This window comes from Mytilus californianus, unplaced genomic scaffold (assembly GCF_021869535.1).
Source record: "Mytilus californianus isolate M0D057914Y unplaced genomic scaffold, xbMytCali1.0.p SCAF_2, whole genome shotgun sequence".
In the NCBI taxonomy this organism is placed as follows: domain Eukaryota; kingdom Metazoa; phylum Mollusca; class Bivalvia; order Mytilida; family Mytilidae; genus Mytilus; species Mytilus californianus.
Genome location: NW_026262668.1, coordinates 26,312,691 through 26,327,027, shown reverse-complemented (window position 1 = coordinate 26,327,027; position 14,337 = coordinate 26,312,691). Strand labels below are relative to the sequence as shown.

The 14,337-nt window shown below is 30.8% G+C and overlaps 1 protein-coding gene and 1 long non-coding RNA gene across 2 annotated transcripts in view; one reads left to right on the top strand and one right to left on the bottom strand.

Moving 5' to 3' along the window:
- Positions 1 to 415: 415 nt before the first annotated feature.
- On the bottom strand, positions 416 to 5,936 carry LOC127729588 (uncharacterized). The gene is made up of 2 exons (XR_007994736.1): positions 5,883 to 5,936; positions 416 to 3,661 (listed from the first exon to the last, which is right to left on the bottom strand). It is a non-coding gene; the product is annotated as an uncharacterized LOC127729588 (long non-coding RNA).
- A 164-nt stretch (positions 5,937 to 6,100) lies between these two features.
- LOC127729586 (endoplasmic reticulum transmembrane helix translocase-like) overlaps positions 6,101 to 14,337 on the top strand; it is a 50,294-nt gene continuing 42,057 nt past the window's right edge. Inside the window, exons 1-2 of the mRNA XM_052237402.1 lie at positions 6,101 to 6,412; positions 11,634 to 11,723. Coding sequence (XP_052093362.1) covers positions 6,158 to 6,412; positions 11,634 to 11,723 — 345 coding nt within the window. The 5' untranslated portion in view covers positions 6,101 to 6,157. The remainder of the gene's footprint in view (positions 6,413 to 11,633; positions 11,724 to 14,337) is intronic.

Here is a 14,337-nt window from a genome sequence, read left to right as displayed (position 1 = left end):
ATCTCCATGGTAATGAGATGTGCCAATGCTAATACAATTGCATACCAAATATCACTGACCTACCACTAGTGGTTCACCATGAACTAGACCTAATCACAAACTAATACATTGTTGACGCAGCTGCAGCCACCGTTGCCGACGCCAGAAACAGCATACCTATGTCTCGCTTTTTGACTCCGTCAAGGTGAAACAATAAGGATCGTAATGGTGCTATGTGGATAAATTTATCGGTTTTTAAGAGCAAAATTGACATTGTGTCATCCCTACAATGGCTTCCATTTTAACGATCGAATAAATTAGGTGGCGTAATGGGGAGGTAATTTTGATGAAGTAGAATCCTGACTGCAAGTGGCGTTAAACACCAACAAACAAAATCATTATTTTAACCATGGCAAATTAAAGTAAGACATCAGTATTTCATATTTCGTTATATTTACTTATGAAAATAATTTCACATATATCATCATGAACGTGATCACAGGTGAATTAACACATTTACAAATGCACATTATATGTACAAGTACAAATACACACATTATCACAACAATCAAAAACATTTTTTACAGTGAACATGGTGAACAATGAACAAATAAGTATGCAAAAAAGATAAGTAGTTCCTGTTATGCAAGGATCATTTGAAAATAATGCTGTCTTTATAACTTAATTGAAATTGTTTCAGTGAAAAATAATGCTGCCATTCAAACTAAATCAAATAGGGAATCAAATGGCTTGTCCAGATTTTTTCTTTAACAATGGAGAAAGGAGCACAACCTCCAAATGTTTGAAAACTCTTAATAAGGTTAAAAACAAAATTGTGACCACCTTTTGTGCAATCCTTCTGTGAAGTTTCAAGGATACGGGTTCAACATGTAGGAATCTTGATTACAAAAACTGGTACCATCTTTATTAAATTTCCCAAGTTTGGAAAAATGGGAAAAATTCCTTAAAAGATTCCATAATAGCAGATGAATAACTTAAACATGTGTGCAATTTTTCTTTGATGTTCTGAAGATCTGGTTTGAAACTGTATAAGAGATGATAACAAAAAACAGGTACCATCTTTAGTAAATTTTGCTGAAAAATTATCAAGTATTCCAGTCTGGAAAAATGGGAAAAATTCCTCAAACAATTCGATAATACATGAAATAGCAGGTCAATCATTATTGTGAATGTACATGTTCTTCAGATCTAGAGCTTAAAGAAAATTCATAATTTTTCCATTCTTGTACACAGTTTTATTTAGGGGCCAGCTGAGGACCACCTCCGGGTGCGGGATTTTCTTGCTGCGTTGAAAGACCCATTGGTGGCCTTTCGGCTGTTGTCTGCTCTTTGGTCGGGTTGTTGTATCTTTGACATATTTCCCATTTCCATTCTCAATTTTATTGTACCATGAGCATGCATGAGAACAATTTTTAATTCCAGTTTTAATACTATAACATGAAGCACACATAAATGTATATATGATAATATCATATTAAATGATATATGTTTAATTTATTATTAATGTATACATGGTATATATTATAACAAATGCTTTCTAAATGCAACAATGGTTTGACCATTATATAATTACTAAATACTCAACAAAGACAACTCATTTGTAATGAACTGAAATACACAGGAATTCAAATTGCAAAAATTCATTCAACATTAGCACTTGTTATTATTATATACATGTACCATGTACATGTATACTGAAAATCTGATATAAAAGTTACCATGATTTTACATTTTCACTGTTTTTGCATTAAAATAAAAAAAAAAAACTATGAGGTTATATGAATTTTAAAATATGTAAACAATATTCATAAATGCAGGAAATTTGAAAGAGTAAGTAAATATGAGACAAAATTCAAAGTTCTTAACTAATACTGAAATTAGACAGTCTAGTGTCTTGTAAAAATTTCATGGATGCCCAATTTATTTCAGTTTGACTAAAGCCACCCCCCACTATCATTTGCTTTTGTAGCCTACAAACGCAAGTGGATAGTGTGGCAGGCTTTAGCATGTTTAGTCAGACTGAACTTATTTGATAGATTTATAAAAAAATTTATTTTTTAATTCAAAAAGCAAAAAAAGTCATCATATCATTCATGTTGTAATCCTCCTTTTATAAAACAAAATGTCTAAAAAGAAGCAATCGTTGAAAATTTATAAAAACCTGACATGCTTAAAAAGTAAACCTTTCTGAAAATAAGTTTGGTTTGTTAACTCTAACAGGTGTTGTTTAATTCTAATTTCTATGTACATGTAGTCTGAACTGACTATTTCAGATTTGGAGATCTTAATTTACAAATAAAAATAAATCTGATAACATTTTTATATAACATGTGGAATAACATTTTTACATGTACATGTAGGAACTAAAATTTGAATACTGAAATTAGAGATTTTACATATTACATGCAGTGGCGGATCCAGGGGGAGGGTTCCGGGGGTTGGAACCCCCCCTTTTTTTTTTTATGATCAATGCATTTGAATGGGAACATATAGTTTGAACCCCCCTTTTAAAAATGGCTGGATCTGCCCCTGTTACATGTACAATGTACATGATGTAGTACTTTTTTCTCTATTTGTCTTTCTAAATTATATCAATTAACACCAATTGATTTGTAGCCCATGTAAATTTCTTGCAATCATTTTGAACTGAGTCTGATCATATTTAAAAAAATAAAATCACCACATGTCATAATCAAATGCATTAATTAAGTTTCCTTTAAATGAGGTCTTAAAAAAATATATAACAAAAACTGATTAATAATATAAATCAAATTGGTGCTGCCTTACATTTTAACAAATGACTGTTCCACCTTACAGAGTAACTAATTATAATTTTAAACCCAAAAGAAAATTGTTACAAAAAAGTGCACTATCTGAAAATTGCATGAACACATTGAAATTTAATGAAATCAGGCACAATTATGTGATTTCCCCAAACCATTAAAAACAACAGAATAATTCAATATGACATGTACAAATGTATGAGGTAGACTGAAAATGAAATTTACAAACTATGCAGTGTTGATTGCTTTCAAAATGAAGACGGTGAAAACATATTTAATTCTTTCCTTTTGACTTTTGTTTTTGTCGTCCACTGTGATGGACTAGATCCCATTGCTTTCTGAACGTTAGTTGTTATCTCCCCTTTAAAGTCATCTTTTGGAAACTGTATTGGTTTCATAATAGTTAAGAATGGGATGGTGCTCCATGGTATTCTCTTGCTTTGCTCTGTGATGCTTTCACTTTTTGTTGCCTGGGTATTTCCAAGGGGTGTTCCAAACTGTGGAGGAAAATTAATCTTAAACTTGTCTTTCCCATCTAGACTTGTACCACTGTTGTTAAAATCTGCTCTAGGTGGTGTATTTTTATCCATTTTTGATGGCATTTTCTTCCTGTCTTTATCCAGGTTTAATAGTTTTTGAAACTACTGGTATGTTTTTTTGTTGTATCTTGATGCTACAAACTTTGAAGTTCAACTAACGAATGTGCTGACAACAGAGAATTTCCTTGAGAAATTACCAGTAATAGTCAATTTTGTCAATTTTGAATAATGGACATAATGTATACTGCACATTGTTGTATAGTTAATTTAACACAATTCAACCTTTTCTTGTGATGTTAGGCTAGGATTTTAATAGATAACCTCTTTCTTTTCAACAACCTGAAAAAAAAGAATTACAGTTTTAAAGTCATGAAAGTTGCACAAGTACAAAAATGTATCGTTAGATCTTTTAATACATTCACTTCCATACAAAAATTTGAATCCATGTCAACTCGTACTCTTCCAAATTGTACCCTTTTTCACCAGTCCAAGTCATACTTTAACCAACTCTTACCCATTTTTGTCCCCCACCTAGGGACATAAAAATACTGGGTCTCCATCTGTCTGTCTGTCCTGTATTGTACAAATGTAAGCACTCTCACATGTACAATTCTAGTCAGATTTTTATCACACTTATATATATCATAGGTTTATATCAGCAATGTTGTAAATAGGTGCAGATAAACTATTTATAAAAGAGTTATGCCCTTGGAAATATTAATTCTTTGGAAAATTGCATTGTAAGAGCTCTCACACACATGTACAGTTTTTGTCACATTTTATCATGTTTATCAAACTTATATCAAAGGTTTATATCAGAAATGTCTAGGACAAGTTCCAGAGGATCAACTATTTTTGAAAGAGTTATGCCCCTTGGAAATATTAATAAATATAAAAAATGCATTGAATACATGCGTTTTCAAGCATACATTTCTATAAGATATTCATAAAAAGATTAAAAGAACCCCAAAAAAATTAAGAAAGTATTTAAGAAGTAAATGTACGAATGAACTGCCCTGGTTGACCTGGGGTCATTCAGGGGAAAATGGGTCATGGGACATTGTGATATTAAGATATTCCCTTTGTGACATCAACGTTTTCTGGAAACAGCACCAGTTGAAAGATCACGTACAAATATATATATAAGGATGAATTCTTGTCACTTCAGCTCCTGGTCAAAGCGCCTGGTATCATCATTTCGGCACCCAGTCAAATCATTATGTTTTGCCAGTAAACTACATGTATTCTCATTGTTGAAGGCCTTACGGTTGCCTATAATTGCTTACACCCACTTTTTTGCCATATTTGTTTAATATTTTCCCTCAAGGTCACTTAGGTGTGAAGGTATTTTTGTCACGCATAATATACATGTAAGTTCCAACGTAATCTTTGTTATAAACAATGCCATACTATCTGTTCCGCCTATTGAAGCTTATATTAGAAAGGAACTTCTATTTCATGACAACTGCACAATTTGCTAGTAAACATACAAAACTGGTGCAGAAAAAAACAATTTAAATTACAATTATGATTTCATTTGTTTCCTCACCTGCCGATTAAACAACAGCTAGGGTAAAGGCTTCTTTGTTTAATTTTAGTTCTTTAAATAAGAAAACATCAAAAACTACCTGAAAATGGTTAAAACAACAAACAGGTTATTGTTTTAATCAATATAAGTTCATAAGTGAGAACCAATCAAAACATTATTAAGAGAATATTAAGAACCTCCAAACAGCAAACCAACTGAATTTCTTATTGTCAATTCCAACTGCTTAATTACAATGTACATGTGCTGATTTTTTAATGATGTACGAAATGTATCTTTTTATCTAAACTCTTAAATTGTAAGTTTTGCAAAAAAAATATATATATCCCCCAAAACCGAAAAACTATTCTCCTCATACCTCAAATCAAATGAAAGAAAAAGGTAAAAATAATATTAGGTGCCGATTGACTAGATGCCGATATCACCAAGTAACGATTTGACTTTTCTATCATGTCTATTGGTGCTGAACTGACCAGGTGCCAATTTGACTTGTACCCCATGAGGATGCATTTTCCAAGAAAAAATTAAGGTCGCAAAGCAAATAACTCAATGTCACAATTTCCTATGACACAAATGACCCTAGTCACAGCAAAAAATTAAAAAATCCTTTCAAGGCCTCATAATTATTTGGACTACAAATGACCCCAGGTCAACCAGGCAGTTCAGATGCAGTCCATGGTCATTCATTCAACAAAAAATGGCAAGTCGTCTATTAAAATCTAAATATTCCCCAGTGATCAATATACATATTTTCAATAACTGAAATATAATTTTGTGAGCTTGTACATTTTTTTTACCCCAAATGAACACATTTTGCTTAACAATGTCAATGCCTGTGCACTGATCTAGTTTCTGGACAAACGAAAATCGTTTTACACACTACGCGTACGTAATATCGATAAAAGAAATTTCCTTATAAGAGTAGAAAATGAGTTACCTCTGAACAATATTGAAAATAAAATTTATAATCTAATAAATCCTAATGTATTTAATGTTACTGCTTATACTGCTCACCTGATATTGCGTCACCTCTGGATACTGGGAAATGTCACGTAAATGAACTGGTTCTGTGTCTGTTATTGGTAACAACTTCGTACCTATTGTTTATAAGTAACAGTAGTAAATACCAATTTGGAATCAGTTTATAAATTTTGTGAACGTGTTAAGGGACTTTTCTTATTGACGTTGTGGCTTTGGACTTAATTATTGTCACCAAAGTGATTTATTTAACTGCAATATAGGAAGGAATGAAAGTTTACACTTTACTCTGAGAAAGATTTTTTTGCAAAATGTCCACGGCCATAAACGACGAAATACAGAGCATTTCATGCCACAATATTCGTCCATTGTTTTTACATGGCTATATAGGACCATTTGTTATTCTATATGCTATATGGCTGTATTCTTGGATTTTTATATACGGTCTTGAGAGTTATTTTGAAGCCGGTCTGATCGTTCTCGCAATCATCGGTTTGTTGCAAATCTTGGTGTCGCTATTTTGTGTTTGGTCCGTTGATGTCAGATGTAGTCTTACATGTTCTAAGGTAAAAGAATCCCTTAGGTTTTAGCACTCACACAAGTTGATAACCGTTTTAGGCATGACCCAGATGTATAATGCATGCCATATGTTGTTCATGTGAATTTACACTTACAAGTTACAGTACAACCTGTGACATATTCTAATAAATGTGCACCATCTGGTGACCATTTATTAGGGGTCATGAAACATGAATTCTAGACACTTTGGCACCAAGACAGTTTGGCATTTGTGAAAGACATTTCAGCACCTGAGAAAGACAGTTCGGTATCAAGACAAATCAGCACCTCATAAAGCTACTATGTTATTGTTCCATTGTTAAGTTTTCAAACCTTATTATTAACAACTAATTCTGTGGCCTGATACTGATTTAGGTTTTCTTATATATGTATCTGATGTTATTACATGTATTACATGTATGTTTTGTTATTTAATATCAGTCGGTTAAAGTGCTCTTAAGAGCTCATGTTCCTTGTTATTACGTATAAATGCAACCCGACTTTAAATAAAGATTACTTACTTACTAGATTTAATACATGTTTTCTGTTTGGAATATTGTGTAATTATTTGGGTTAGCATGGTTAGTATGGAATATGATACATTGACAGCATAATTCCCAGGGTCAGTAGAAGCAAAGGCTTTGTATTTTTTTCTCTCTCTTTTTTGAGCACTCAGACTGTTGTTAACATTTATATTATCATAAATATAAAAAAATTGTCATCATGAAAAATATAACTTTTACTTCTTAAGTTCTTATTTTTGTCTGACATTGTGAAAAAAGTATAGGAAATTCAAAAATGTTGACAATTTTATGATGTTCTGGGCTTTCACTAAAATGCTAAATATGGCTTGCAGACAATTTAAGGTAGATTCATGGTATGCCGCCATCTTGGATTGTACAATCTCAGTACAAAAATGGTCTAGTTATTTGCCCAAATCTGCAAATTTGGAGACAGATTTGCAATTTAATGGTTAGATTGTTTATTTATATTAAGAAAATTTGGTGATGTATTGTATTATTCAAAATATTTAAACAAATATCAAATTTGGTGTTTTTAGAGTCATTTTTTTCAAATAAGCCATTTAAGGGGAGATAAATCTTTTAGTAAAAATTATATACTAGACTGATAGGGAAATTTTTAATTTTTACTTGTAGCAAGAAAACAAGTTTGGTGACACCATTTTTTCTTTTTATTTTCTTAAAACATATTATAAACATGAATTTTTTTTATGCACACAAATGTGTTTTTTCATGAACAATCTAACCAAATTTAGGCAATTTTCAACGACTCATAGCTTGGAAAATAGTACGGTGACCCATACTCTTTATTATATTTTTGAAAAAAACATAGTAAAATCTTCCTTTTGGCAAAGTATAAGAAAATTCTATCTCAAAAAGTATATACTTATGATCTACCTTAAGCTTGTAAAACGATAACCCAAGTATATACTAATTTTAGACTTTAGCAAAGCGTTCAATGTAGTACAACACATGCACCTCTTACAGAAACTAGAGCATTACGGATAACAAGTCAAAATACTTGAGTGGATGAAGGCTTGGCACAGTGTGTAACATAACAGAACTCAAATCGCACCGAATTCTCAAATTGCACCCATTTAGCAAAAAAAGCAGCGGAAATCATGCAAGTTTTCATAGAGACAAAAAACTTGTTTTTTTATGATTTTACAATTTACATTAATCATGTTAATATCATGACTATGCACGTCTTTCAATATAGCTAATTATATTTAAATATACACAAACCATGACAGTATGTATCAACAGATGAAGTATTCAGTGGAAAAATAAAATCTACAGAAACGTAGCCATGCAACATCCACAAAAAGTCGACTTTTCAAACTGAGCAATTAAAATTTGTAATAGGCATCAATTTCTTAAGAAATTAAAAGTAAGGCAAACAAAAAATATATGTCTGTTAAAGGTTACATCATAAAAAAAAATAAGGGAAGGTGGGTCGGTATTTCCATTTTATCATCTTTTTTTCATTTTTTTATTTTGCTACATGATTTTGAGTCATGCAGCTCGTCTTGCCGTGGTCTGAGTTGGCCATGGGCCGAGTTTACCCATACTTTTAATGATTGGATTATTTCCCTTGGTTATTGGATGGAAATAAAATGGCTGCAAAGTGTTTAATTTATCACACGAGTCGCAAGGTCCTTAAAACAGCTGTCATATTCAGGATTGTAAACATTGGGATGTATCAGGCAATCTATTAAATTTATTGGCAACTCTGACTTCGCTTTTGACACAAGTTCAGTTAATTTTTTTAGTTAACAACAGAAATAAAATTACTTAGGGTCGGTTGGGTAACCATAAACAGACATTTATTTTTTTTTGGCCTCAGCATGGAATATTGTGGAATCGTTCTAAATATTAGGAGAAATAAAACAAAACATTAGTTACTCAATTTTTATGATCCATGCAATTTGGTTACTGTTCATTAGTAATTGTAGAAAATCCAATTTAAATCTTTTTGATACTCCATATGACATTATATAAGGCGGTAAAGGTGTGTTTTTTTTTAAATGTTTTTTCCCCAAGGACTAAGTGAGGCAAAAGTCTATTTTTAGATAATTTTTCTGTGACTTACAAACTTATTATTTTTTTTTTAAACTGTTACATGTTAATTCTGTGTAAAAACTCCAAAAGGGAACACATTTTACATTATTGTAGTAATTAAACCATTTTTTCAAGACATCCAGAAAGTCAGAAACAGTCAGGGGTACTACTTATACAAGGGATTTCAGAATCACCTTTTTAAGATATTTTGGAATTGAAAATGTTTACAAAATCAGACACACTTTTCATGCTTTTTAAAATCACTGAAACAAGTAATTTGAGAAGTCAAAATATAAACACTTCAATAAGTGTTGATAACCATGATAACATTTTCTTGATATTTTTCCCACATGCTTGATATTTTTATTTGTTAAAAGACAAGGATTCCATTTAAAAAACAACAATATACATGCAAATGATCTTTTGCTCGATGAGCCTGTCAGTTTTTACCGTTTATTTGAAATATATGCATAAACTGATATAATTTGTAGATCAGGACAAAACCTTGAAGTTGATCATTCTAAGTGTAAAGAGGACCTATCAGGTTACTTAAAATTGTTGACCTTTGTCTGATTGTAAGAGTAGTTAATGAATATTTTATTACAGAAAAATTCCAAGAGTACCTTTTAAAGATTTAGCGCACTAACTTACTGCCCAAGCCCACTGACATGACTGATGAAATTAATATGCAAGAGAAAGGGATAATTGATCTATGTTGGAAGGTTACAGTAAAAAATTGTCATTTTATGGAAATTTAATGAAATTAACATTTGAGGATCAAAGGAAACACCAAAATCACCTAAATAGGTGATTACTGAAATTTTCAAATCACTAAAATAGGTGATAATGAAATCACTTGTTTAAGTCATACCACTGACTGCTAAACAGAGAATCCTTGAAATATTTATATTTTTATGAAATAAGTCGATCATGTTAATTATAGGAAATTGTTCATTAGCATGATTAGCAAAATAATCAAATAAATTACTATTGATTTAATTGAATAATTTTTATATGACCACAACATTTTGATATGGCGATGTCATCATTTTTGTCCAAAGACATTTGGTTTCCAGACAATAACTTGAGTACATGTATTAAGTGTATGGATCTCTATGACATTGTACCACAAGGTTCCATACCACAAAAGGAAGGTTGTGATTGATTTTGGGGGTTATTGTCCTAATTGTTTAGTAATTAGTGTGCCAAAAACAAGCATTTTTTCATGTTTCAGGACAATAACTTGTGTATAAGTGTATGGATCTCTATGAAATTGTATCACAAGGTTCCATACCTCAAAGGGAGTTATGGCCCTAACCGTTTAGGAATTAGGTGCCAAAAAGTGGCAAAAAAACAAGGATTTTCTGGTTTCCAGAAATTTCTCGAGTATAAGTCAATGGATCTCTATGAAATTGTACAACAAGGTTCCATATCAAAAAAAGAAAGGTTGGGATTAATTTGTGGGGTTATGGTCCTAACCGTTTGGGAATTAGGGTTCAATAAGTGGCCAAAACACTTTGTATAAAATGCTTATTCCTAGACTTATTCCAATAGGGTTTTAATTCAAAGTCTTGTTTCCTTGGGGTTCTTTAATATGCTGAATTTAACTGTTATATTTAAATTTTGAATTTTGGGCCCCATTTTTGAATTGGTCCACATTGAGGTTCAAAGGATCCAAAATTAAACTTTGTTTGATTTCATAAAATGATGAATATTGGGGTTCATTGATATGCCAATTATAACCGTGTATTTAGATTTTAATTTTAAGCCCAGTTTTCAAATTGGTTCACATTAAGGTCCAAAGGGTCCAAAATTAAACTTTGTTTGATTTCAACAAAAATTGAATTCTTGGGGTTCTTTGATATGCTGAGCCATACCATGTATATAGATTTTTTATTTTGGCCCGGTTTTCAAATTGGTCCACACTAAGATCCAAAGGGTCCAAAATTAAACTTGATCATTATAAATTTTTACAAATACAAAAAAAAAAAAACAAAGTGTTTGCAATGTATAATTATTTTGTGATCATTAAATATTTTTTTTAAGAATCCTATATTAGGGACTGGTCATTTTCTTTCATGTGCTAGTTGGAACAAAATATTCCAGAAATATCTAAAAGTAATGAAAAATTAATTTTACAATTCCATTTCAGATGACTGAAAAATTTGATTGACCTGAATTTATGGAAGTTCAATTTATTTTATTGGGAAATTTGTTATCAAATATCCATTATGAACATACATGTATCATGTGTATATACACATTTTGTTGTTGTACAATAATCGTCATTCATGCATTGGTGGCCTTGGGCTGTTTTCTGGTCTTTGGTTTGGTTGTTGTCTCTTTAACACATTCCCCATTTCCATTCTCAATTTTATCTGAATTTTGGGGTCACTCTACTTATACATTTTATATTAGTCACATGCACAAGTATTACAAAAGGAAGGTGTACATTGTATTACATGTATTAGATTAATATAAATGTCCATTTATTAAATTTGCTGTACTTTTCTAGGATAAGAAGAGCTAATTGCAGGAAGTTAGTAAAGTTAGTTGTGCAAGTGAACATGGTGAAAGTCACTATTACTTAATCTTCAGACAAAAAATATTGATGTGATTTTATATGATATAACTATTTATTTTTCAGGTCAAACACCCTGATGATGCTGCTTGGCTAAAAGTTGTACCAACTACAAATAATGGCTCAACAGAATTTGTTAAATTACACAAAGAAACAGTAAGTCTACTTACTTACAGTCAAGTCCTCTTGATGTGTACAAATGTACATTCATGTATATAGGCCACTTCAAAATAATTAACGAAAAATTGCAGGCCCAGAAATAATTCTTCATTTTCACATAAAGATCTTTGCTACTATAAATACTATAAATGCATTTATTATTGCTTAAATCACTGATGACTGGTACAAATGTGAGATCTGATTACCATATTCAGTCATGTATATTACACAGTTGTGTTTAATACACACCCCTTTTTCATCCCTTCAAAATCGTAAAAAAAAAAATGAAAAAAAATGATGAAAAAAAGGAGAAAAATTTTTTTTTACATGTCTAGTTCACTGTAAAAAGCTTTAATAGGGAACAATTAAAGCAAGTAATTAATCATCATATAAGTCTATTGAAAGATAAAAATAATATATAAGATTGAATGTTCAATCAAATTGTTTAATTAAAAATTTTTAAAGTTATAAATAATAAAATGGTAGAGCTTTTATCATGTAATTATAATTTATAAAAGTAAAGTTATTAATTATAGATCCCTTTTGAAATCAATGTTTGTCTAAATATTATATAATATATAATATTTAGACAAGCATTGATTTTATAATATTATAATATATTATATTATAATATATTATAATATATTATAATATATTATAATATTATAAAAGACATAATTGGAATGTTATGGAACATGTGGAACAAAAGAAATTAGACCTCAAACACTTTTCTTAATTGATGAGCATTGATCATGTTGATTTAGAGCACTGCCTGAGGTTATAATATTGAACACCTGTCAAAAAGTAACATGATTATTCAATTGCTAGTTACACACCCATGCTGAATCCTTAATTACATTTTAAGCTCACTCCTGCAGGATGTCACACCAGTACTTTGAATATACAATAATAAATTATTTTTTTTTAATAATAATAATGAAGGAAAAAACGTTATTAAAATAGAATTACAAATAAATAAATAAAATAATACACGTCTTGAATATATACAATAATGAAGAAAAAAACTATATTAATAAAAGAAAAAAAAAAAAAAAGGATATTAAAAAAAAACCGTATATAGTCAATGATAGTTGTGTATCATACTCATCCCCTCTACCAGCTACATTTTGGGAGTAAAAAAGTGTGTATTATACTCTACAAATTAGGGGATAATGCGATTGCAAACAATTAATGCAGGAAAATCACTACTGAAATTATACATGAGAGTTTAATATTGTGAACCTGATACTGTCACATTTTTTCGCATTAATAAAAACATCCCTAAAATTTCTTTATTTAAATAATGATTTTAAGTGGTGAAGGTCATGTACTTTTGGTATAATACATGTCCGTCATTCAATCTATCCATCATAATTATGTCTTTCCAAAATCCAAGTTTCTGAGCTATTTTCATTAAAATGCAGATTGTGTACAAACTTTGTTAAACATTTTTAAATCATTATAAAAAATATCTTCAAATTCAGCTTGCATCATATATATGCATGTGCATTTAACAGTCAGAGCTCTGACATAAACAAGTCAGAATAAAATGACTTCTTCAAGTCAGAAAGTGTTTTGAAATTCTGACCTGTACGCGTCAATTTTTGTTTTGCGTAGTTTTCACTCGAGTCCGTCAAACCAGAAGTTATTTTGAATTTGCCGCCAATCTACGACACATACGATCACATGGTTTTTTGCAAGAGATCACATGTTTGAGAGTCGTTGTTTTGGAAGTGTCTCGAACGAGAAGTCATTGAATATTATATTGATTATTTACGATTTTTAGTGAAAATCTAGGTCATTGTGGGCATTTTTAGAAAGGTAATTCATATTACCTCCGTATTTTCATAGGCATTTTTATATTTTTTGCCTATAAAGAAGTTCCTTGCAAGTGAATTTTTTGCTGTTTCATGAAGGCGCGCGACCTGTAAATACGGACGCGTGGTCTTTGAGATGACCTGGTGTTTGACAATTCTGACTTGTTCAGGTCAGAAAATATTGTTATGATAATAAATTGTTATTTTCGGGAGATAACTCGTGTTGTCTTAAACAATATTAACATTATTAACCAGTCAGTGCAATTTAAAAAGTAAAATTATTGCTACGAGCTGAACATCGTCACATGATTTTTCTATTTTTAACATCACGAATTGATTTTTTAACCTTTCTGATTCGTTTCTCCCTATGAGAAAAACGATCATTGTGAATATTGATATGATGATAATGAAACGAAGATGGGAAAAATTTTGATAAAAGAAAAAGGAAGGGAGGGGTTTAACTAAAGAACCCAAGGTTTTTTTTTTATTTTTAAAGTTATAACTTGAGAACAATAAGTGATGCACACACCTGGTCTTCATTTATGATCATGGGACATGATAAAACAAATCAAATGAAATGTAGGGCAAGTCTCCAGGGATCACCCCTATCCCTGTCATTTCTCTATTCCTCTTTATAATGTCAAATTGATTTGAATGAAATATACCGGGCTAGTCTCCAGGTTTACCCCCACCCCCTGCCATTTGCAAATGTTCTTATATTTTGTAAACGGTAGAGATCCCCACCCCTAAACCATATATATTCTTGTATGGGACAATTTAACAAATCAAATGAT